The sequence below is a fragment of the Monodelphis domestica genome, chromosome 1 (genome assembly GCF_027887165.1).
Source record: "Monodelphis domestica isolate mMonDom1 chromosome 1, mMonDom1.pri, whole genome shotgun sequence".
NCBI classification, from domain to species: Eukaryota; Metazoa; Chordata; class Mammalia; order Didelphimorphia; family Didelphidae; genus Monodelphis; species Monodelphis domestica.
Genome location: NC_077227.1, coordinates 639,035,208 through 639,060,655, shown reverse-complemented (window position 1 = coordinate 639,060,655; position 25,448 = coordinate 639,035,208). Strand labels below are relative to the sequence as shown.

The 25,448-nt window shown below is 35.8% G+C and overlaps 1 protein-coding gene across 22 annotated transcripts in view; it reads left to right on the top strand.

Moving 5' to 3' along the window:
- The window catches only part of EHBP1 (EH domain binding protein 1), a 409,225-nt gene that overhangs the window by 156,144 nt on the left and 227,633 nt on the right, over positions 1 to 25,448 (top strand). For all 22 annotated transcript variants that reach the window (XM_056813942.1, XM_056813943.1, XM_003339679.4 and 19 more), the window contains 2 exons: positions 6,347 to 6,528; positions 24,660 to 24,799. In XM_056813942.1, the coding sequence (XP_056669920.1) occupies positions 6,347 to 6,528; positions 24,660 to 24,799 (322 nt within the window). The remainder of the gene's footprint in view (positions 1 to 6,346; positions 6,529 to 24,659; positions 24,800 to 25,448) is intronic.

Here is a 25,448-nt window from a genome sequence, read left to right as displayed (position 1 = left end):
GATCTATAGATAGGAAAGGCGTTCATGACCACAAAGAAATATAAAGCATCACTGGAGATAAAATAAGTGATTTTGTTGCATAAAATTAAAAAAAAAACTTTTATACAAGCAAAAAACCAATTCAGCTAAAATTAGAAGGGGAAAAGGTAAAAAAAAAATTCGCACCTAAAATAAAGCTAAAGACTTCATTTCCAAGATATACAAAGAGCTGATTAAAATTTATAAGAATAAGAGCCATTCTGCAGTTGGCAAATGGTGAAGTGATATGAATGCACAGCTTTAAAAATAAGAAATTCAAACCAGAAGCAAGGGGTGGGGAATGGGATGATACAGGCATAGTGGGAAAGGCAGAGAGCAAAATGACCTACGTTGTTGATGACTGGTATATGAAATACACTCTGGTTTATGGTTGGCTAGATAAAGACTTAGGTGAGTTTTCACCAATTAAGTCAGCTTAGGCCAAGGACAGGAGTTCCAAAACTGAATAGCGTGGAGGTGGGGAAGGGATGGCGATGGGAAAAGTAAGTCAGATAGCAAAATGACCCAGTGGTGTCACTGAATGGGATATTGATAAAGTTATTTGGGAGATCAAGGGAATAGTATAGATATAGTTTACTTAGGTTTTAGGAAGGCATTTGATAAAGTCTCTTGTTATTCTTCTTGAAATGATTTAATTATAAGGAGACTGCATTCTAATGAAGAATAGACTGTAGCAGTTGCTCATAGGTAGAGAGAAAGAATATTGAGTTTGCAGAATGACAGGGTGGTTCAGTTTGCCTGGAATTTAGAGCATGTTAAGGAGGATAATATTAAATAAAGTTCAAAAGACAGCTGGAATACACCTGAAATGCCAAGCTATGGAGTTTCTAGGCAGTGTGGGACAAAGGTTTGGAGGCAAAGGATTTCCATAGTCATACCTGTGCTTTTTAGAATGATTATTTTGGTATTAGTGCAGCAATTGAAATGGAAAATACTTTTTAACTCTTTATAGCTGACATCTCCAGAAGAGAAAGGAGAGCTGGCTAAAATCTTCTTTTTATCAGTAACTTAATTTGCATGCTTATGAAATTTGCAAATAATCCAAAGCAAAAAGAGATTGCTAACACATTTGGATAGAAGAATTAAGATCCAAAGAGATCATGAATCAAATCATTGGGACAGATCTAATGAGATTAAATTTTATAGGGATAAATGTGAAGTTTTTCATCTCTGTTAAAAAAAAATCAGCTTTATAAGTGCAAAATGAAGGAGACAAAGCCATATAATTGTTTAATAAAAGCTGATTGTTTTTTTCTGTCTGACAGTATACATCATATGATTTAGTAGTATGATTTAGCAGGAAGAAAGACTACTTGATATTAGATTTCATTAAGAGAGGCAGAAAGAGTAAAAGAATAGTCTTTTTCACATTGTATTAGATTCTGGGTCAGACATGAGGATGGATATAGATTATGTCCAGAGAATGGCCAGATTGATGAGTTTCTAAATCATGTTGTATAAAGACCTAGGTATATTTAGATAAGAGAATAGAAGATTTAGGCAAGATATGATAAGTGACTTCAAAGATTTGCATGGCTCTCATGTGAAAAAGGGATTAGAATTGTTCTGTCTGTTTCCAGCAGTTAGAACTAAGAATGGCTAATTTAGATTAAGGAAAGGCTGATTTTCTAGCAATTAGTGCAATCTAAAAGTGGAAGATGCTTTCACATATGACTTGTTTTTCCCAGTTCCATCAATATCCTTGTGCATTGTACACCTTTTTTTACTTCTAATTGCCAATAACAGAGCCCACCAGAGTCACAAACATCAGATTCCTAAATTCTTGCAATAAAACTGAAAGATGAGGATCATTGAAACAACAAAAGAGAAACCGTTATATGAAATCTCATTTTTGTCATTAGTTGTGCTGGTGGATATTCTGCATCTCCAGCAATGGATCACTCAGGTCCTCAGTGAGTGTTCAAACAAACCATTTTTTTAATTAAAATATATACAAGTACCCTTGAGTACAAGCAGTTCCTTAGGCAATAAAAGCAATCAACAAAGAGGTCCCCCTGGGTCTCAGGAACTCCCCAACTGTCTTAAAACCTGCTTTTATACTCCTTGTCCAAAGGGTACACAGCTGGTTTTCAAATCAGCCCACCTGGAGGCCAATTTAACTCAGACTGCCCCAAATCTCACCACAATCTTCTTGCTCTGTAGTCCTAGTCCTGTGGGAGTATGTGTTTTGTGTGTGGGATTGTTAAGTTACATCTCCTCAGTTCTAATGTCCTGGCCCACAACCTGTGTAAATCAGTAGCAAGTGATTTAACCTGCTTGAACCTGTTTTCTCAATTATAAAATGAGGGGGTTTGACTAGATGGCTACTGAGTTTCAAGATTGCTCAGTTTCTTTTTGTTCAAAGGTTAGCACTAGTGACATTAGCCTTCTGGATTAAGGGAATATATGACTTCAGTTGGAGTATTTACAGTCCATAGATCTTTTTCTTTGCTCCTAAAGACAGATTTAAAAGGGTGAAAGGCTGCAAGTACTGGGGTCAAGGATCTTTCTCTTATCTGTATAATTAACATCATGTATTAGTTTTAAGGCAAAAAGTCATTAGGAAAAAGGATGAACATTAATGCCAACAATGTCTCTGCTTCTCTTCCTATTTCAAAGCATTTGATGGATTCTGTGAAATTTTAAATAATAGCTCTATTCATAGAATCATAAAATCTTAGATTTGAAGAGCTCTCAAAAGTCATTTAACTTCATCTTTATTGTAAAGACATTCCCTTTAGTCACACATCCTCTCCTTTACTACTTCCATCTACAGGACATTTAGTGTTTTCCAAGGATAACTATTCCATTGGAAAATCTTTAATACGGTCAAAATCAATCTCTTGGCAGCTTCCATTTACTGATTTTTTTGTTTTGGCTTCTGGGGCTAAGCAGAATAAGTCTAATCTTGTTTCCTCATAGGATGGTATTTCTAGTCTACTTATTTTAGAACGAGGAAGCTATCCAGAGAAGTTAAATGACTTCCCCAAATAAATTCCAAAATAAGAATTAAAATTCTGGTCTTTTGATTTCAAAAACAGAATAATGTAAACTCCTCAAATATTTGAAGGCTGCATTTTTGTCACCTGTATTCTTAGTCCAAGCAGTTGCAGTTTATGCATAGTCATAGAAGCTAAGAACTAGAAGGGACCTAAACCAGAATTCTTTGTATAGCACCCCTTGCCTTCAAAGTGGTTATCCACTTCTGCTTAAAGACCTTTAATGTAGAGGAAGAGGAAAGGGAAGGGAGCAAGCATTTACTATGTGCCAGGCATGGTCTTAATTAAGCACTTTATAAATATTATCTTATTTTGTCTTTCCAATAATTCTGGGAAGAAGGTTCTATTTATAGTTGAGGAAATTGAAGCTGATATAGGTTAAATGACCTGCCTCAGATCACACAATTAGTATGTATCTGAAACCAAATTTCAATTTATATCTTTGTGACAACTTGGAATCCCAATTTTTTCCCCAAGTAACCCATTCCATTTTTGGATAGACCTAATTGTTAGGAATTTTTGTTTGTTTTGTCACACATTTGCTTTTCTACATTTCCATTTGTTGATCCTAGTTTTACCTCAAGCTGGACTCAAAGATCTAATATTTTTTTATGACTTCATTTAAGTCATTGATAGAATAGCTAACATAGAGCAGGACCAAGTAAAAATCTTTGAAACATTCACTAGAGACCTCTATCCAAGGTGATGTCCCTTTATAGACAACACTTTGAATTTAATCATTTATCAGTTCTATATTTACCTAATTAATGTAACTCTTACCCATAATCCATGCTTATTGACTGACTAACATATCATTTGGCATGGGTTCTTTTTTATGAAGCCATGATTATATATAGTAACCAAGGATTTCTTTTCTAAATAGTCACAAAATATCCCTTTACTAATATGTGTGCCATGATTTTGCCAGTACAGTTAACCTTATTTCATCTTCTATTTTGTAAAAATTATTCTGATATTTTCCTTTGGCCTATTTTGCTCTCTGAGATCTTTTAAAGGTTACCATTAACAGCTCAGGAATGAACAAATTTACGCTTTCAAAACCAATCTTAGTTGACATAGTTTTGGTCACATCTTAGTTGTGCATTTCAATGAATTGTAATATTATACTCCTAGCTTCATAGAATATAATGTTTAGAAGACAAGGGGAAGCGGCTAAAGAAAAAGCTGTCAGTGGCGTTCTGGTTAAGAAACTGAAACTACATATTCCAGACCCCACAACAATACCTTATTCATCTATGTAGACCTCACTCAAGGACTGCTTTCAGCATTGTCTGGTAGTCACTTACTAATCTGCTTAGCTAATTAAATGGGTAGAGCTATAATTCTTTTTTTTTAACTTTTTAGAGACATTAGTCAAAATGTACACAATTTCACTCATCCTATTCAACTTGTAGTGTATCAGAGAAACTTTTCATAACTAGGTCATTTTTAAGCTAAAAATATAATACTAATCACTTGTTCAGTTTTGTCCAACTCTGTATGATCCTATGGGCTTTGTCCATGGGGTTTTCTTGGCAGAGAAATTGGAGTGGCTTGCCATTTATTTCTTCAAAATGTTCCCATTTTTCATATGAGAAACTCAGACAAACTCCTTGGAGTCACATAGCTAGTAAGTATCCTGGGCCAGCTTCAAACTCAGATGTTCCTGATTATAAGTGTATTGTTCTATACTTTTAATGATCTAGCTGCCCAATACTAACAGCTTTAGAGAAACCCTTATAAAACAGCTCTCTGAAGATTATTCACATTTGAAGTCTTCTCATAATTCATTAGCATGAATCTTTTGTTTGCAAGGTGAAAAAGATATTAGTAAGGAATAAAAATATTTTAAAATTAAATCCAGTGTTTCGTATAAAACAGAAAATAGAAAAAAAGTCAAAATTTGGTTGAGATGCTTTCAGAATTGATGCTTTGAATCTTGTACTACTTGTAGTGGTAGTTAACAATTCTAAAGTACAATAACAGATTATTGTTCATATCGGTGTATTAAATTGAAAGTCCCTGATCATATTTTTTTCATTTTACACATTGTCAGAATCTTGGACCCTAATCTCTTTCTTTGATTGATGCTAGCAGCCAGGGAAAGAACTCTTGTATTGTTTGTGATAGTAGCATCTGTTCAATTTGATTCATTTGAGGGTATTTGCATATTCTTAAGTATTTCTTCTGAGAGGGCCTAAATCCTTCTCAAGTGTTTGATACATTTTTGAAATTCATTCATAAGGTATCTACATGCACTAATAGTTCTGTATAATATTGCTGTGCATAATCTGACAGATAAGGCTAGTTTTTTAAACAAGGTATTCTTTAGGGATGACACATTACATTCTGACTTATTCTGTGGGCAGAAATGTCAAGTACTTTGGAAAAGGATGCTCGAATATTTTGATTAAATTAGTATTCCTCCTTTGAGACAAGTTTGTCAACCACAGAAAATGTCAGAGTTTTATTAAAAATATTTCAAAAGTGTTCATAGTAGCATATTTTTGTATTTTGGGTCATAAATCTAAGTATGGTATATAGTGATGTACAAAGCTATAATTGCCCATTATCCCCATCATAATATTGTATATAGATTGTTTTAATTGTTAGAAATAACTTGTCATGATACCACAATAAAAAAAATTTAGATTTTTTTCCTCTTAATATTTCATTAGTATCACTGGAAACTAGCTAAATCGCAATGCTTCCATTTGATTTTTTAAAAAACCTTTACCTTCTGCCTTAGAATGGGTATTAAATATTAATTCCAAGGCAGAAAAGTGGTAAGGGGTAGGCAGTGGGGGTTAAGTGACTTGCCCATGGTCACTTAGCTAAGAAGTATCTGACACCAGATTTGAATCTTGGACCTCCTTTCTTCAGGCTTGACTGAACTGCCTAGATTCCCTTCATTCTATATTTTAAAATTTACCCTTTGATAACTTTTCAGAAATAAGCAACAGGGTTATATATATCTTTATCATTACACTTTCCTATCCTCCTATGCTTTTACTTTCTAGCCTCCTTCTTGTTTCTTGGTACTCTACCTTTGGGAACCTTGTTGACTGCAATCCCATTTTCATTTGAAGATTAGAATTGTGACCATGCCTAGAACTCAGACAGAGACAGAACTCTAGACATAGCAATAGCTTAGTGAACACTTTTAAATTACTTTTAAATAGAACTTTGCTCAAATAATAGTCTTTCCAACTTCTGTTTGATTTAAGTAAGATGCAATTTATTAAAAATTGTTCTTTTTGATTGCTAATTAAATAAATTCAAATTGCAATATTATATCTGTCTTTCAGGAATCTCCATCAGGACGTAGAAAAGCACTTGCTACCAGCAGCATCAATATGAAACAGTATGCAAGCCCTATGCCTACACAGACTGATGTCAAGTTAAAATTCAAGCCATTGTCTAAAAAAGTTGTATCTTCCACTCTTCAGTTCTCATTATCTTGTATTTTTCTTCGTGAAGGAAAAGCCACGTAAGTTATTTTTCCATCAGATACCTTGTTGTTCTACTAGACTGACAGTAGCTGATATCCTTTGGCATACCAGTTATGAACAATGAACAATAAAACAAAAGTGAATATAAGTGGCATTAAATTTTAAAATTCACATTATAAGGTGCTAGGTATATTTTGCTACCTTCAAGTAGTCAGTCATTTCATGATTCTGGAATATAGATTGTTTGAATTTGGTCAGCTTTTTGAATGATTTCATTGTTCACCTTCTACAAGAGGCCATTCCCAGCCCTTTCAACTGCTAGTACCATCCCCATTCAGATTACCTTTCCATCTGTTTTATATGTATCTATTTACCTGTTGCCTTCCCCATTAGAATGTATGTCCCTCAAAGACATGGACTGTTTTTTGACATTATATCCCCTAGCACTTAGCAAATTCCCAAGCACAAAGCAGGTGCTTACTAAATTCTTGTTTACTGATTGATATGAAAAGGCTTCTTCTGATAAAGCTTATGGGAAAAAAAGAATGAGGGCAGAAAAGAGGAACTTTTTTTTTTAAATATATTTTATTTGATCATTTCCAAGCATTATTCGTTAAAGACATAGATCATTTTCTTTTCCTCCCCCCCACCCCCCATAGCCGACGCGTAAGTCCACTGGGCATTCGATGTTTTCTTGATTTGAACCCATTACTTTGTTGATAGTATTTGCATTAGAGTGTTCATTTAGAGTCTATCCTCTGTCATGTCCCCTCAACCTCTGTATTCAGGCAGTTGCTTTTTCTCGGTGTTTCCACTCCCATAGTTTATCCTTTGCTTATGAATGGTGTTTTTTTCTCCTGGATCCCTGCAAGTTGTTCAGGGACATTACACCACCACTAATGGAGAAGTCCATTACGTTCGATTATACCACAGTGTATTAGTCTCTGTGTACAATGTTCTCCTGGTTCTGCTCCTCTCGCTCTGCATCACTTCCTGGAGGTTGTTCCAGTCTCCATGGAACTTCTCCACTTTATTATTCCTTTTAGCACAATAGTACTTCATCACCAACATATACCACAGTTTGTTCAGCCATTCCCCAATTGATGGGCATCCCCTCGTTTTCCAGTTTTGGGCCACCACAAAGAGCGTAGCTATGAATATTTTTGTACAAGTTTTTGTGTCCATTATCTCTTTGGGGTACAGACCCAGCAGTGCTATGGCTGGGTCAAAGGGTAGATATTCTTTTGTCGCCCTTTGGGCATAGTTCCAAATTGCCCTCCAGAATGGTTGGATCAGTTCACAACTCCACCAGCAATGAATTAATGTCCCTGCTTTGCCACATCCCCTCCAGCATTCATTACTTTCCTTTGCTGTAATGTTAGCCAATCTGCTAGGTGTGAGGTGATACCTCAGAGTTGTTTTGATTTGCATCTCTCTGATTATAAGAGATGTAGAGCACTTCTTCATGTGCTTGTTAATAGTTTTGATTTCTTTATCTGAGAACTGCCTATCCATTTCCCTTGCCCATTTATCAATTGGAGAATGGCTTGATTTTTTGTACAATTGATTTAGCTCATTATAAATATGAGTAATTAAACCTTTGTCAGAGGTTTCTATGAAGATTTTTTCCCAATTTGTTGTTTCCCTTCTGATTTTAGTTATATTGGTTTTGTTTGTACAAAAGCTTTTTAGTTTGATGTAGTCAAAATTATTTATTTTACATTTTGTGATTCTTTCTATATCTTGCTTGGTTTTAAAGCCTTTCCCCTCCCAAAGGTCTGACATGTATACTATTCTGTGTTTACCCAATTTACATATGGTTTCCTTCTTTATGTTTAATTCACTCACCCATTTTGAATTTATCTTGGTGTAGGGTGTGAGGTGTTGATCTATTCCTAGTCTCTCCCACACTGTCTTCCAATTTTCCCAGCAGTTTTTATCGAATAGTGGATTTTTGTCCCAAAAGCTGGGATCTTTGGGTTTATCGTATACTGTCTTGCTGAGGTCGCTTTCCCCCAGTCTATTCCACTGATCTTCCTTTCTGTTTCTTAGCCAGTACCAAATTGTTTTGATGACTGCTGCTTTGTAATATAGTTTTAGGTCAGGGACTGCAAGGCCCCCATCGTATGTGTTTTTTTTCATTATTTCCCTGGATATCCTTGATCTTTTGTTCTTCCAAATGAACTTTGTTATGGTTTTTTCTAAATCAGTGAAGAAGTATTTTGGTAGTTCAATGGGTATGGCACTAAATAGATAAATAAGTTTGGGTAGGATGGTCATTTTTATTATATTGGCTCGTCCTATCCATGAGCAGTTAATGTTTTTCCATTTGTTCAGGTCTAGTTTTAGTTGTGTGGCGAGTGTTTTGTAGTTGTGTTCATATACTTCCTGTGTTTGTCTTGGGAGGTGGATTCCTAGGTATTTTATTTTGTCTAAGGTGATTTTGAATTGGATTTCTCTTTCTAGTTCTTGCTGCTGAGCTGTGTTGGAGATATATAGAAAAGCTGATGATTTATGTGGGTTTATTTTGTATCCTGCAACTTTGCTAAAGTTGTTGATTATTTCAATTAGCTTTTTGGTTGATTCTCTAGGATTCTTTAAGTAGACCATCATGTCATCCGCAAAGAGTGATAACTTGGTCTCCTCCTTGCCTATTTTGATGCCTTCAATTCCTTTATCTTCTCTAATTGCTACCGCTAGTGTTTCTAGTACAATGTCAAATAGTAGAGGTGATAATGGGCATCCTTGTTTCACTCCTGATCTTATTGGGAATGCATCTAGTTTATCCCCATTGCAGATGATATTAGCTGTTGGTTTTAGATATATACTGTTTATTATTTTTAGGAATGACCCTTCTATTCCTATGCTTTCTAGTGTTTTTAATAGGAATGGGTGTTGTATTTTATCAAAGGCTTTTTCTGCATCTATTGAGATAATCATGTGGTTCTTGCTAGTTTGCTTGTTGATGTGGTCAATTATGTGGATGGTTTTCCTAATGTTGAACCAGCCCTGCATCCCTGGTATGAATCCTACTTGATCATGGTGAATGATCCTTCTGATCACTTGCTGGAGTCTTTTTGCTAGTATCCTATTTAAGATTTTTGCATCTATATTCATTAGGGAGATTGGCCTATAGTTTTCTTTCTCTGTTTTTGACCTGCCTGGTTTTGGAATCAGTACCATGTTTGTGTCGTAAAAGGAGTTTGGTAGAACTCCCTCTTTGCTTATTATGTCAAATAGTTTGTATAGTATTGGGATCAACTGTTCTCTGAATGTTTGATAGAATTCACAGGTGAATCCATCAGGCCCTGGGGATTTTTTCTTAGGAAGTTCTTTGATGGCTTGATGGATTTCAATTTCTGATATGGGATTATTTAAGAATACTATTTCCTCTTCTGTTAGTCTAGGCAGTTTGTATTTTTGTATATATTCATCCATTTCTCCTAAATTGGTGTATTTATTGCCATATAATTGGGCAAAGTAATTTCTAATGATTGCCTTAATTTCCTCCTCATTGGAGGTGCTGTCCCCCTTTTCATCTTTAATGCTGTGAATTTGCTTTTCTTCCTTCCTTTTTTTAATTAGATTGACCAGTACTTTGTCTATTTTGTTTGTTTTTTCAAAGTACCAGCTTCTTGTCTTATTTATTAAATCAATAGTTCTATCACTTTCGATTTTATTAATTTCTCCCTTAATTTTTAGGATTTCTAATTTGGTTTTCTGCTGGGGGTTTTTAATTTGATCGCTTTTGAGTTTTTTCATTTGCATTTCCAATTGATTGATCTCTGCTCTCCCTTGTTTGTTAATATAAGCATTCAGGGATATGAATTTGCCTCTGATTACCGCTTTGGCTGCATCCCAAAAGGTTTGAAAGGATGTTTCGCCATTGTCATTTTCCTCGATGAAATTATTAATTGTTTCTATGATTTCTTCTTTAACTAAACGGTTTTGGAGTATCATATTGTTTAATTTCCAATTGGTTTTAGATTTGGTTTTCCATGTACCATTACTAATCATTATTTTTATTGCCTTGTGATCTGAGAAGGCTGCATTCATTATTTCTGCTTTTTTGCATTTGTGTGCTATGTTTCTGTGACCTAATGTATGGTCAATTTTTGTGAATGTGCCATGTGGTGCTGAGAAGAAGGTGTATTCCTTTTTATCCCTATTTATTTTTCTCCATATGTCTATTAATTCTAATTTTTCTAAGATTTCATTCACTTCTTTTACCTCTTTCTTATTTATTTTTTGATTTGATTTATCTAAATTTGATAATGGTTGGTTTAAGTCTCCCACTAGTATGGTTTTATTGTCTATTTCTTCCTTCAATTCTCCTAGTTTCTCCATTAGAAATTTGGGTGCTATATTATTTGGTGCATACATGTTGATTAATGATATTTCCTCGTTGTCTAGAGTCCCTTCTAACAAAATATAATTACCTTCCCTATCCCTTTTGATCAGGTCTATTTTTGCATTGGCTTTATCAGATATCATGATTACCACTCCTGCCTTCTTTCTATCAGTTGAGGCCCAGAAGGTCTTACTCCATCCTTTAATTCTGACCTTGTGGGTGTCAACCCGCCTCGTGTGTTTCTTGAAGACAACATATGGTAGGGTTTTGGATTCTAATCCATTCTGCTATTCGTCTACGTTTTATGGGTGAGTTCATCCCATTCACGTTCAAAGTTATGATTGTCATTTGTGGACTCCCTGGCATTTTGATAGCCTTCCCTAATTCTAACCTTTTCTTCTTCGGCTCTACCTTTTAGTCCAGTGATTTACTTTGAATCAGTGCCCCTTGTCCCCTCCCTTGATGTTTCCCTTTTTAGTCCCTCCCTTTTTCTTCCCTCCCCCTCCCCCCTCTCTTTCCCTCCCTTTTTGTTCTCCCTCTCCCCCTCCCCCCCTTGGTTTTCCCTTCTCCTTACCCTTGTTGGGTAAGATAGAATTCAAGATCCCAATGGATCTGGATGTTTTTCCCTCTCAGAGTTGATTTCCCTGAGATTGAGGTTTAAGTAAACCCCCCCCCCTCTCTTCCTCTCCTTCTTATAGGAGTTTTCTTCCCCTCCCCTTCCCATGTGAATCTTTGTGTGAGAACCATTATTCTATTTGGTCTTTCTTTACCCCCTATTTATACATTACATTTTCCCCACATGTTAGTATACATAGATTGATATAAATGTAGTCCTTATAGAAGAGAGTTTGAGTAAAAGAAGAAGATAACATTTTTCCCCTTTCCTTAATATTTACCTTTTCAGGTATTCCTTGCTCTTTGATTTTCGGTATCAGACTTTCCACAGAGCTCTGGTCTTTTCTTTGCAAAAAGTTGGAAGTCTTCTATTTTGTTGAATGCCCATACTTTCCCCTGGAAGTATATAGTCAGTTTTGCTGGGTAGCTGATTCTTGGTTGGAGACCCAGCTCTCTTGCCTTTCTGAAGATCATGTTCCATGCCTTACGATCATTCAGAGTAGAACTTGCAAGGTCTTGTGTGACCCTGATTGGCATTCCTTTATATCTAAATTGTCTTTTTCTGGCTTCCTGTAGGATTTTTTCTTTTGTTTGATAGCTTTGGAATTTGGCAATTACATTCCTGGGAGTTGTCTTCTGGGGGTTTAGTGTAGAAGGTGTTCTGTGAGCTCTTTCAGTGGCTGTATTGCCCCCTTGTTCTAGAATCTCTGGGCAATTTTCTTTGATTATATCTTGTATCACCATGTCCAGTTTGGTGTTTATTTCTGGCTTTTCTGGGAGTCCAATTATTCTTAAATTTTCTCTTCTCCCCCTGTTTTCCAGATCTATCACCTTGTCGGTGAGATATTTTATGTTCTCTTCTAATTTCTTGGTGTTTTGGCTTTGCTTTATTAGTTCTTGCTTTAAAGCCTGGTTTTCTTTTACAGTTTGGTCAAACTGGTTTTGTAGATGCGTGAATTTCTTTTGCATCATTTCCCACTTTTCCTCCCAGAGGGCTTCCATCTTTTTGGTCCTTTCTGATTCAAATTCTTCATGTGTTTGTGGAGAGTTTCTATTTCCTTTGGAAGATTTTGGAGAATTTTCTTGTATATCTTCTTCTATCTGCTCTGTATTTTGTATTTTGGCTCCATAGAATGTGTCCAGAGTCGCCCCTTTCTTCTTATTTTTCTTGGTATTTTGGGGCTTCTGTGCTTCTGTGGAGTTTGTCATCTCTGAATGTGGAGGATTAGCTTTTCTTATCTCTGTCTGGTGATCAGAGGCTTTAGTCCTGGGCAGATGTTGGTTCTATGAGCTTTCCCTGGGTTAAACTGAATATGCCTCACTGGAACTGGAATGGAAGGGTCAGACCACGAGGCCACACTCTCCCCCTGGCTCGCTTTCAGGAAGTTGCCTTCAGAATCGCTGGCCGTGAGGCTGTTTCGTTGGCCTGCGGGGGGATGGGCTGCAGCTTTCCCAAGCTCTGAGGGCAAGGACTTTCACTGAGACTTGGATAGCAGGATCCAGCCCCTGAGGCTGTCTTGCCCGCCCTGAGGGTTGCTGTTGTTTCGACCAGCTCTCTGCAGCGGAAGCCCCAGGCAGTAACTTTCACCGGGACTCTGGGTAGAAGGCCCTGAGGGTTGTTGTTCCGAGGACCCTGCTCTCTGAGCCCGGCCCGGCTGCGGCTTCCGGGAGCCTTGGACTCTGCGCTCCTACCCCTGAGGTCCGAGTGATCTCGGGTTCTGGCTTTTGAGGGGAGCCGTACCTTTTGAACCGGGTCCAGGTCCAGGAGGAGGGTTCCCAGGGTCTGTGCTGTTGATCGTTTTGAATTTCGGCGCCTTAGGAGCTTATAGTTTGAGATCGGTCGGGAAGGGTTTTCTGGAGATCTGAACTTTAGCTTTCTCTAAGCCGCCATCTTAACCGGAAGTTCGAAAAGAGGAACTTTTAATAGTTTTTTAATGCCAAATTTTCCTAGAATTTTATATTTAGTCATTAAACATTTATTAAGCACTTACTATGTGTCAGACACTAAGTTAAAGTGCTGGGTATAAAATAATAGCAGATATAAAAAACAGAAATGGTTGATGAATGGATAGTAAATAAAAAATTATTCAATGGCATTGTTATCCAAAAGTATTAATTAAGAAACCAATTATACATGGTCCTGTAGACATTGTAAAGTTTTACAGAACTGGTCTTATGCCTCTAAGAGACTGAAATTTAAGGCAGACAAAGTAATATGAACATACACCTAAAATACAGATGATAGAAAAAGAACTTTAAAGACAGTTACATCATTATGTAGGATAAGAGTAAGTATGTTTTAGGTTTTTACTATGTAACTGGAGTGAGAGAACAAGAAGAGCGTGAGTGAATTTTCTAACAGTATTTGAAATAGCAAGAAAAAATAATTATCTTTGAAAGCTGATTAGTGTTGCATAATGTATTGGGTATAGTGGAAATGAGAATTAAGACTATGTTTATATTACTGGCCAGACCTGAGTTTCTAGTTCATCACATTTTGATATTTGGTACCAATTTATATAGCAACTAAATTAAAATTTAAAAGTAAAAGTAACGATGAAAATAGTTGACAATAGCAATTCCCATTTCGGGAAAGTTGAGAGCTTGTTTAATGAGATGAAATGATAGCCTAGAGAGGTACAATTATGGAATTAATAGTGATCCATTATTGAACACTAAATCAGAAACCCAAACTAATTTCTCATTTGGCTCCACTACTCTGACTTCTCTGACTTTGTTAAGGGTAAAATTTAGGGTTGAGACTGAATATATTTTTTTATTTCATCGCCAGGGATTTAAATTCTTTATCCCAATGAAATACTCAAGGCAAAATTGAATTTTATGGTGATTTGTTTACAATAGAGAGAAGATATTAAGGAAGAAAAAGAGAGAGAAAGGGAGAGAGATAACAGGCAGGAGTTCAGAAGCCCCAGCCAAAGTGACGGGGGGGAGGGGCAGAGGATTAAATCTAGCTCAACTTCTAGCCATGAGGCCTCCTCCAAGATGAGGGGCCTCCTGGGAGGTTGGTGCCTCCAGAAAAGCCTAGGAAAGGGAAATAAGCCTTACACTCATCACTTGACAGTCTAAGAGAAGCAGTCTTCAGTCTCACACTGGAGCTCCTCCATGGTCAAGTTCCACTGCCAAGGCCCCATACGAAGTGAGGTGGAATATAAAGGCAGTTCTTTACATCACTTCCTGTGTCTTAAATGTACCAATGGTGGCTTAAACTTGACTTTGGACAGCCCAGGGGGTTAGTTAGTTGTTTCTGATTTATCACTGCTAGCACATGTGGGTCATAGACCTTTCTCCCCCACACTTAATCCTTAAGTGGGGGTGTATACATTCCTGGTTGCTAAAATTCTAAAGACTAAGTAGGGTGGAGTAAATCTAAAATTCACAACTTCTCAACTTTACTCAAAGAGCCTCATTATTGATCAGACATCTCCTCATTTCTCAATTGGAAGCGCTACTTTGAGATTTTTTTTCAGGATTCCCCTTAGTCAAGTATCTTCCTGATGTAAGGGGTAGAAAATGTGAGGGTTTTTTATAAAAGGTTGGACTGGATTATTCAGGAGTAGGGTCACCAGGAATTTTAATTCCAAAGAGATTTATTTTAACAATTTATAAAATATAGAAAGAGTGAAAGTAAGAAAACCAGAGAGAGGATAGGGTAAGATATCTAGGCTTCACACTAAGTATTTTGTTCTGGCCCAAGCTCAACCCAGGCAGGGCTAGTTAGTCCTTAGCTGGAGGGGTGTTGGCTTTGAGTTGAGGACCTGGGGATGCAGGGAGACTCTCTCAAGAGGATAAGTCTCCCCTGAGGCTAGTCCCTTCAGAAAATCCAAGGAAAAGATTCAGCCTTTCACTCACCATGAATCACTCAAAAGGGAAGCAGTCTGAGATCTCAAACCTGAGTTCCTCCAAAGTCAAGTTGAAGACCCCAGCACCTCCTCACAGGAAGAGCTTAAGATCATTTCTTTTTGTTACTTCCTGTGACTTCCTGTGACTTCCTTCATTTTACATGTACCAATTACAGCTAAAACTTTTGCTTAGGACTGCCAAAGGGGCAGTCATTCAATTCTGATTCATCACTCACTATCTCACATGTGGGTCACAGGCCTCCCCCACTCAAATGTAAAATGGGAGTGATTAAATCTAAAAATGGGCAGGGCAGAGTTAATTTCATCTTCATACTCCAAATCCCTACTTATTGGCTTCCTTTGGGTTTTGTCTTCTCTTATTAGAGTGTAACCTCCTTGAGGGCAGATGTTATCTCCTTTTGTATTTATATCCCCAGTGTTTAGCACAATACTAGCACAATGCTTGTTGTTTTTGTTGCTATTCTGAATTCAACTCTTCCTGACCTCATTTGGAGTTTTTTTGGCAAAGAACCTGGAGTGGTTTGCCATTTCCTTCTCTAGATCATTTTATAGATGAAGAAACTGAGACAAACAAGGTAAAGTGACTTGCCCAGGATTACACAGCTAATAAGTATCTGAAGCTAGATTTGAACTCAAGAAGATGAGTTTTCCTTACTCCAGGCCCAGAACTCTATCCTGGAATCAAAGATGAATTAGAAGAATACATTTAAAACAATTAATGCCTATGAAATACCAGACCTGATATACTCTTTGAGACCTGCAAAATTGGCCATAACAAATTTGGAAAGTATCCAAATAAAAGCCTTTATAGGCCCATATGTTGTTGTTAACAACTAGAATTTACCTAGTAGTTTACAGTTTCCAAAATGCTTAATGTATGTTAACCCATTTGATTTTTCCCAACAATTCTGTGAGGTGAGTGCTTTTATTTTTCCCATTCTGCAGTCGAGGAAAAAGACACATAGAGGAAGGGAAAGAGCAAGGTAACATGCATTTATTAAGCAACTATAATGTGTTTGTTAGGCATTATGTGAAGTACTTTACAAATATTTTCTCATTTGATCCTTAGAGAAACCTTGTGAGGGTAGGGGCCATTTTTGACTTCATTTTAGAGTTGAGAAAACTGATACAAATAGAAGTGAAGTAATTTCCCAGGGTCAAAGAGTTAGTAACTACATGAGCCTGGATTTAAACTGAAGTGGTTCTGACTCCCAAGTTCTGTGCTAGATCCGCTGTACCACCTGTGGGTTGCCTATCAGAGAGCATTTCAACCTTAGACCTTTTTAGAAAGGTTAACTTTTCCTCAATAACTATAGAGGAAGGCAATAGTTTATCATACAACTTATGATAGACTCCTAAAAAAACTCCAGAAATACTTTTGGGTTCAGAATATATCACTTCATTGAACAATAGTTTAGACTAATAACAGGTACATTCTATTGGAGTTTTCATTTGCAAGGAAAAGCTATTTACCTCTAGATAGGAGCTTATGAAATAACTATGTCACAAATAAAAGGTGGTGTCTGGAAGCTCAGCACCAGATTTATAAGCGTTTATTAATAAAGAGAGAGAGAGAGCGATTGATAGAAGTAAAGAGAGGTCTCAGCCATTCTAACTTAAGGTAAGATCACATCCCAGATTTCAGCCCAGCATGACCCCCTCCATGCTTTTCTATCATTTGCTAAGGGCCAGCTCAGGGAGTCAGTCTGTTCAAAAGCAGAAGTAAAAAGGCCTCTCTCCTTCCATCACTTGCCTTTTAAACCCCACTAGCTTCTCCTTCGGTGGCAATGTTGATGCTGATGCCAGGGGACCCCAGGGCTAGACTCTGTACTCAGGATCAATATCCCCTAAATAATTTACTTCACATAGCTAACATCCAAGAAATGGAATTAAAAGATCTTCCATAGGCTTCCATAAAAGGATCTTCCATCCACATCAATTCTGTCAGGAATATCCTTAAAAAACAAAAAAACAAATGTCTGAGTCATAAAATTGGTTGGGAAAAGGAATGGTTTAGGATGGTAGTTCACGCCCAGATCTTACTACCAGAAACTGAAGAAGGCACTCAAATCCAATCATCAATGTCAGTGATACAAGGAAATAGTAGAATCTGCAACATAGTGCTGTAGGCTATAAATATTTAACAACTACTGAATACCCAGAAAAACATGGACTTCTGGATAAAATTATACATCACAAGCTTTCTCCCTTTCATAGGCTGAGAGGAACATATTCCTTTACTACAAATAAAGATGTCAAAATATTCTGGAGAAAACAAACAATAAATTATATTTAAAATAAACTATGCTAAAATGGAATCATTATCCCAGCCTGATTGGTGTTCTACAATATCTCAGACATAATGTTTATGCATAAAAATTTAGAAACAATGTATTTATACTTCTTGGGGCAGAGCCAAGATGGTAGAATAGAGGAAGCACTCAGTTGACCTCTCCTAACACTCACCTCCAAGTAACTTTAAAATAATCCCTAAAATTGAATTCTTGAATAGCAGAGCCAGCAAAAGATCAGGTTAAAATACTCCTCTAGTCCAAGATATCTTAATAGGTCAGAAGTAAAGATCTATGATATGGGATGGAGGCTTGTTATGATAGATACAGTGGCAACTTGGGGAGATCTCAAGCTGGAGATAGTAAGGGGACCAGGCAACTAAGAAAGAAGTTATAGGGATCCCCTGTGCTAGCCCTGGACGTAGGACCAGATACTGTTTAGCAAATCCATTGCCCATGTCCACTTTTGAGTTGTAGTTCAAGGCCAAGAGGAGTGCTTTTGGTCAAAATGGAGTAGTAGCCCTGAGGAAGAGTATCACTTTCAGTCATAATGTATTGGGAATCTTGAAGAATAATATCGTTTTTCATCCAAAGGGAGCAGAGACCCTGGGATATGGTATCAGTTGCAATCCTAAAGGGATCTTGTACCCTTCCTAAGGACTAGAGTGAATATCAAGTGAGCAGTGACTGCACCTCTCCTCAGAGAGGTAGAAGCCCCCAACTATAAAAAACTACTATTGTGACAGGGTTGATCAAAGATACAAACTCAGAAGAAGAAAACGAAATCAAAACAACTATAAGTAAAAACCTTCAAGAAAAGAAGAAAAGAAAAATTGAACAAGCCCAACAAGAATTTCTGGAAGAGATAAAACTTATTTTCAAAATAAAATAATAGAGGTACAGGAAAATTTAAGAACAATGTAAGAAACAAAGAAAGCTATAAAAAGACAATAGTTTGGCATAAGAGGCCCCCCAACCCTCCAAAAAAACCTCAGAAGAAAATAGCAACTTGAAAAACAAAATCAATCAAATGGAAAAAGAGATACCAAAAATTATTGATGAAAGTAACTCCTAAAAAGTAAAAATGACTAAATGGAAAAAAGAGGTTCAGAAGCTCATTGAAGAAAATAATTATTTAAAAATTAGAATTGGGTAAGAGGAAGTTAAAGACTTCATGAGACTTCAAGAAATAGTAAAACAAAGATGAAAGAATGAAAAACAAAGGAGAAAATCTAAAATATCTCATTGGAAAAACAACCCAACTGAAAAATAGATTGAAGAAAAATAATTTAAGAATTAAATGATCAAAGAAAGAGTCTAGACATCATCATATTTCAAGAAATTATAAAGGAAAACTTCCCTGATATCCTAGAATCAGAGAATAAAATAGAAATTAAATTAATCCACCAACTATCACCTGACAGAGATTCCAAAATGAAAATTTCCAGGGATATTCTAGCTAATTTTCAAGATCCCAGGTCAAAGAGAATAATCATGGAGCCACAATCAGGATCATTTAATATTTAGCAGTTATCATGTTAGAGTAGAGGACTTGGAATATGATATAGACCAACATCTCAAAACATATACCAAGATAAAGTCAAAATAGATAAATGATTTAGACATGATACCATAAGCAAATTGGGGAGTATGGAAAATCTTACCTGCCAGATTTATGCATAAGGAAAGAATTTTTGACCAAAAGAGAGCGAGGGGAGATCAAAGGAAGTAAAATTTTGTGAAATTAAAAAGCTTTTGTAGAAACAAATGAATGCAGCCAAAATTAGAAGGAAAACAGGAAAGTGAGGTTATAGTAAGTTTTTATGATCAAACAGGTCCAGTTTCTAAAATGTATACAAAACTGAACCAATTTCATTTATTTTATGAAATTTAATTTTTTAAAATTATACACAAAAACTATTTTTGACAATTGTTTTCTGACATTTTATGATTTATATTCTCTCCCTCCTTCCTATCTCCCCTTCTTGAGGTAGTAAAGAGTTTGATATATGTTATACCAGTGCCATCATGTGATATATATTTCCATATTTCCCATGTTGTGACTGAAATCCCAAATCCATATATAAAAGTAATAACTCATAAAGGAAATAAAGTGAAAAGATGGCATCCTTTGATCTATAATGAGACTCCTGACAGTTCCTTCTTTAGCTGTAGGTAGCATTTTTTTTTATCACTAGTCTCTTGGGGTATTCTTAGAACCTTGTTTTGCTAATAGCTTAATTCTTCACAGTTGATCATTGTAGAGTATTTCTGTTACTGTATATACTCTTCTATTGATTCTGCTCTCTTTACTTTATATCATCAGTTCATAAAATCATTCCAGGTTTTCTGAACTCATACTGTTCATTATTTTTTATGGTGCAATGGTTTTCCATTAAAGCCATATACCCCAACTTATTCAGTCATCCTCTCATTGGTGGATACCCTCTAAGTGTCCAATTCTTTGTAACTACAAAAAGAGCTGCTAAAAATACTTTTGTACAACTAGGTAATTTCCCCCATCTGATGTCTTTGGGCAGGCCTGCTAGATGACATCCATGAAATAATTCCTAACTCTAACTGCTATATTCTTAATTTATTTCACTGTGTTGAAAGTAGTTTTTCTTTTGTTTTCCAGTTTACCTGCCTATAACCACTGAAAACTTTAAGTAGATTTTGAGCCATAATTTCAAAGAGAGAAATTCAGGTTTCATATAAGAATATACTTATTTTATCCTTCCTATATTACCTCTGATGTAGCTAGATATAGTATTGTACTTGGAGCCAGGAAGTCCTGAATTCAAATCTTTGACTCAAATTCTTATTTAGTATGTGTAAATCACTTCAGCCTCTCTATGCATTAGTTTCTTATTTTCTTCATCTTTAAAATAAGGATAATAAGAGCACCTGTTTCACAGGGTTATTGTGAGTAGCAAGTGAAATAACATCTAAGTGCTTTCCCAGCCTTGAAGTAAAATGTAAATGCTATTATTATTGTTGTTGTTGTTGTTATGTGCATATTGTGTGAAAAGCACTGTGCTAGGTATTATGGAAGTATGTAAAAGTCTAATTATGCTTATTCTCAAGGCATTAGCATTCTAAAAAAAATTGCTACTCTGGATCTTATTCTGTCCCTCAAAGTGTAAGGATTTGCTGAAGTAGGAACCTTAAGCATCATATGACCAACAGAATAGAATTCATATTTGAGAAGAGGAAAATCCAAACATAACTTGATATGCATGCCAGATTTCAGAACAGCAGATATCAAAGGTATCAGAGAATGAGTAATTAGGAAACAGTTGTCTGATATTTTATAGGCAAAGTTATCCTGAGTGATCAGAAACTTTCAAGATTAATATTCTGAAGGCAAGAGTAGACATGATTCCAGAGTATTGGAAAAAATGAGAGCAGCCTCCAGAGAACAGTATGGGTTTTCTTGGAATGTAATATTATGACACTCAAATTTTAAACATGTATACAAGATAAAAGTAAAATTGTATACCTAAGAATACAATCAAGAATAGTACAAAGATGTTCAAGTTTTTTAAATTGTCTCTTACTTTCCCTTTTATCAATCCTTTGTTTTCTAGGATTTCTATTTTGGTGTTTAATTAGATAGTTTTAATTTATTTTTTTATAGATTTTTAGTTGTATTAATCTACTTTTCTATTTTTTATCAGTGTAAGCATTTAGAGATCTTAATTTTCCCATAAGTATTGCTTTGGCTATATTGTATAAATTTTGATATGTTATCAATTATCTTTAATGAAATTAGTAATTATTTCTATGATTTGTTCTTTGACCAACTCATTCTTAAGGATTAGATTATTTAGTTTCTAATTAATTTTTAATGTTTAGTCTATGCCAATTCTATTTCTTAAAGTGTTATTTTTTCAGTATTTTTTATTTCTCTTTTATCCAACTATCAATTCTCTTCTTAATTTTGCATCACATTAATTTTCCCAGTTTTAACTCTGCTGCTCTTATTTGATTTCCACCACCACTTCCCTCCCTCACCTTCCCCCTTCATTAGCTTTTCTGGAAATTTTTGTTTAGCTTGTGTTCAATTCACATTTTTTCTTTGAGACTTTGCTTATAGCTGATTTGACATTGTGGTATTCTTCTGAGATTGTGTCTTGATCTTCCCCTATCATCATAGTAGATTTCTATGGTTAGATTCCTCTTTATTTTGAATGCTTTTTGTTCATTTTTCCAGACTACTTCTTGATTTTGAATTTTATTAAGCTCTGCTCACTTGGGGAAAGAGAGGTGCTGTCTTAAATCTAAGGCTTTTTGGTGTCACTTTTTTCACTGATAATTCAGGGGTTTATATGTTTTCAGTGCTTCCAAAGTGTGATATGATCAGGGGAGAGGTGTGGCCATTGCTCTCCTTTTCTACCCTGTAGTACTTTATGAGGAATGACCCTTGTTCCCTTGTAGCTGCAAGCTCTCTAGCTCCTCAGGGCTGTTGCTCCCTTACCATCACAAGTACCTCTGATCCCTTGCAACTGAAAGTGATCCTCTCTCCCCTGGAACTTCATCCTAGAAGTGGAAATGGACAATAGAGTTACCAAACCCTAGTAGACTGACCAATATGGCAGCAAAGGAAAGTGATAAATTTTGGAGGAGATGTGGCAAAATTGGGATTATACACTGTTGGTGGAGTTGTGAATTGGTCCAGCCATTATGGAGAGCAATTTGGAATTATGCCCAAAGGGCTTTAAATGACTGCCTGCCCGAAATTCAGCCATACCACTGCTGAGTTTGTTATACCCAAAAGAGATAGTAAGGAAAAAGACTTGTTCAAAAGAATTTATAGCCACGCTCTTTGTAGTGGCCAAAAAAAAAAAAATTTGAAAATGAGGGGGGGAGTACATCGATTGGGGAATGACTAAACAAAATGTGGTATCTGATGGTCATGGAATATTACTGTACTGAAAGGAATAATGAATTGGAGGAATTTCATGTTTTGCATCCAGTGCTAATAGATTGAATCCCTTGTCATCTTTTTTTTTTTAACCAGTTATCTAATCTCCTTACCATCTCTGGGCTGAAAGCTCCCAAAACTGTTATTGCAACTACCTCCATGGCCCATAACTGGTGTTGCCACCACATGTGCTCTAAGCTAACCTACTCTGGTGTCACAGACTTCACCTTCTGACCTCCTAGATTGTATTGGGCTAGGAAAATATCTCACCGTGAACTTTCATTGGCAGAACTGGGATATAGCATTTCTCCTACTCCTTCATCTTGACTCTGCTTCCAGTAGCACAGTCATGTAAGAATTGTGTCAGGAACATCCAAATCTAAAATGAGTTTAGAGGCATGATGAATGCTAAGAGCAACCAAAAATGTTTTTAATTGTCAGGAACATCCAAATCTAAAATGAGTTTAGAGGCATGGTGAATGCTAAGGGCAACCAAAAATGTTTTTAATTTATTGTGGTTGCAAGAGAAAAAAAAAAAACTTGATAGGACTACTACTTTGGGAGCTACTAATAACAGTCTGTGGTGAGTAATCAGAACTACTTACCCCTTATTTTGCTTCTTTTTTCTATTTCAAAGGAAATCATCTTTTGATTGGGAGAATAATATTAATTACATTCTTCTCAAATTTGCAGATGATAGAAAGTTTGGAGACTGAGCACTAATACACTGGAAAACAGATTCTTGATCCAGAAAGTTCCCAAAAAGCTAAAATATTTGGTCACATAGAATATGATAAAATATAGTAGGCACAAATAAAAATTCCTGTATTTGGATTAAAAAACAATTTTATAAATATGGCTGAGAAGTCAAGCTACCCAACAATTCCTATAAAATAGATCTGAGGATTTTAGCATACTGCTCAAATATAGCACAGTTTAGGGACAACTAGCTAGAAAAGTGCTGGGTTTGGGGTCAGAAGACCTGAGTTCAAATCTGCACTTAGATACTTAATAGCTCAGTGACACTGGGCAATTCACTTAACCCTGTTTGCCGCAGTTTCCATATTTTTAAAATGAGCTGGAGAAGGAATAGCAAATTACTCCAGTATCTCTGCCCAGAAAAACCCCAAAGGTATCACAAAAAGTCTTACACAGTTAAAAACAACTAAACAACAATAAAAAGGCCAGTATAATTCTTCATTATGATATTATGGCCCCCAAAATTGTGATCTTGGACTCCATTAGAGAAAAACAGTATCCTGATGGAAGGGGGAAAATCATTGTTCTGTTATACACATACACTAGTTAAGACAAATCTGGAGTACTAAATTAAATTCTGGAGACCATGTTTTGGGAAAGACATTAAAAAGCTAGAAAACATCCACCAGAAGAGAATCAAGATGGGTGGAAGAAACTGGCAATATTTTTTCATTCATTAATTCATTCATTTATTCATTCATTCATTCATTCATTCATTTATTTTTGGGTTTGCCTTTATTTTATTCCAATAACAAATTCACACATAAGTTTTCTAAAGTTACATGATTCATAACTATATATTCATGTAGACTGCAGGAATACTTAGAGTGAAAGAATCTGATAGCTTTCTCCAAGAATTTAAGGGATGTCATATGCAAGGGGAAATAGATTTTTCTGCTAAACTCAATAGGGGAAGAACTAGGATCAATGATTAGATTTTAGAGTAGTATATTTTGACATAATATAAAGAACTGACTGGACTGAGTAGGTGGCATATTGTCCTATACTGGAGCCCTCTTTACAGAGACAGTATGAACACTTTGGGGGAGATTCATGATTTTCTTAGTCAGGCATAAATTGTACTAGTTATCCTTTGAGGTCCCTTCCTGCTACTAGATTCTATGACAAGGAAAACTTTATTTAGGCCTATATATTTTGTTTATGAAATACAATTTTAAAGTTAAATTGACTTGATTTTGTCATGGCATTTTACTTCCCTTAACAGTGAATAGTTAACCTTGTATTTTATGGACAAGAGTGAAATATTTTTTTTGAAAAGCAAGAATAAAATATTAATAGCATTACCATTTGATGACATAAATTGTGTTTTGAATGATTGGTTTAGAGATGAAGACATGCAAAGTTTGGCCAGTTTGATGAGTATGAAGCAGGCTGATATTGGCAATTTAGATGACTTTGAAGAAGACAATGAAGATGATGAAGAGAACAGAGTGAACCAAGAGGAAAAGGCTGCAAAAATTACAGGTTGGCTTTGTCATACTGTAGCAATATTTTTTTGATGGGGGTGATCATGGAACTTTTATCCCGATTTCTCAGGAAAAAAAAAACCCAAATATTCTACTCAGTATAGTTTTTTCTTTATTGTAGCCTTTCCAAAGAAGAAACTTTATGACACCTTTCTGTATACTTTAGGCTTTCAAAGACCCATTGCTGGTATATTTTTATAGGTCAGTGATAATTCAAGTTAAAGTTAGAGTACAGGGGAAAAGTACTGAAAGCTTGCCTAAAACTATTAATGTTGACTAGTAAGAGAATTTAACAAATTTCTACTTCTTGTGGCAATGTTGAATTTGTATGTAGTAATATAATTCTCTTTGGTTACTGATCTGCCTTAACAGATGAAGAAAAGGTAGCAAAAAGATATATGGGACCACCTCACTTAGTCTATGATCATTTATTGCAATTTTGAATTTGTTTAATTTACAAAGAAACAGGCAGTGGTGCATCCATTTTGTACATATGTCATGTACTTTAATCTTCTTTTGTACCTATATATTTCTGATTGTTTAATGCTACTTATGTTGCTGTGGGTTTTGTGTGTGTGTGTCTGTGTGTGTGTGTGTGTGTTGGTTTCAAGTGTGGTGGAGGCATGGAGAGAGAGAGAGGACTTGTA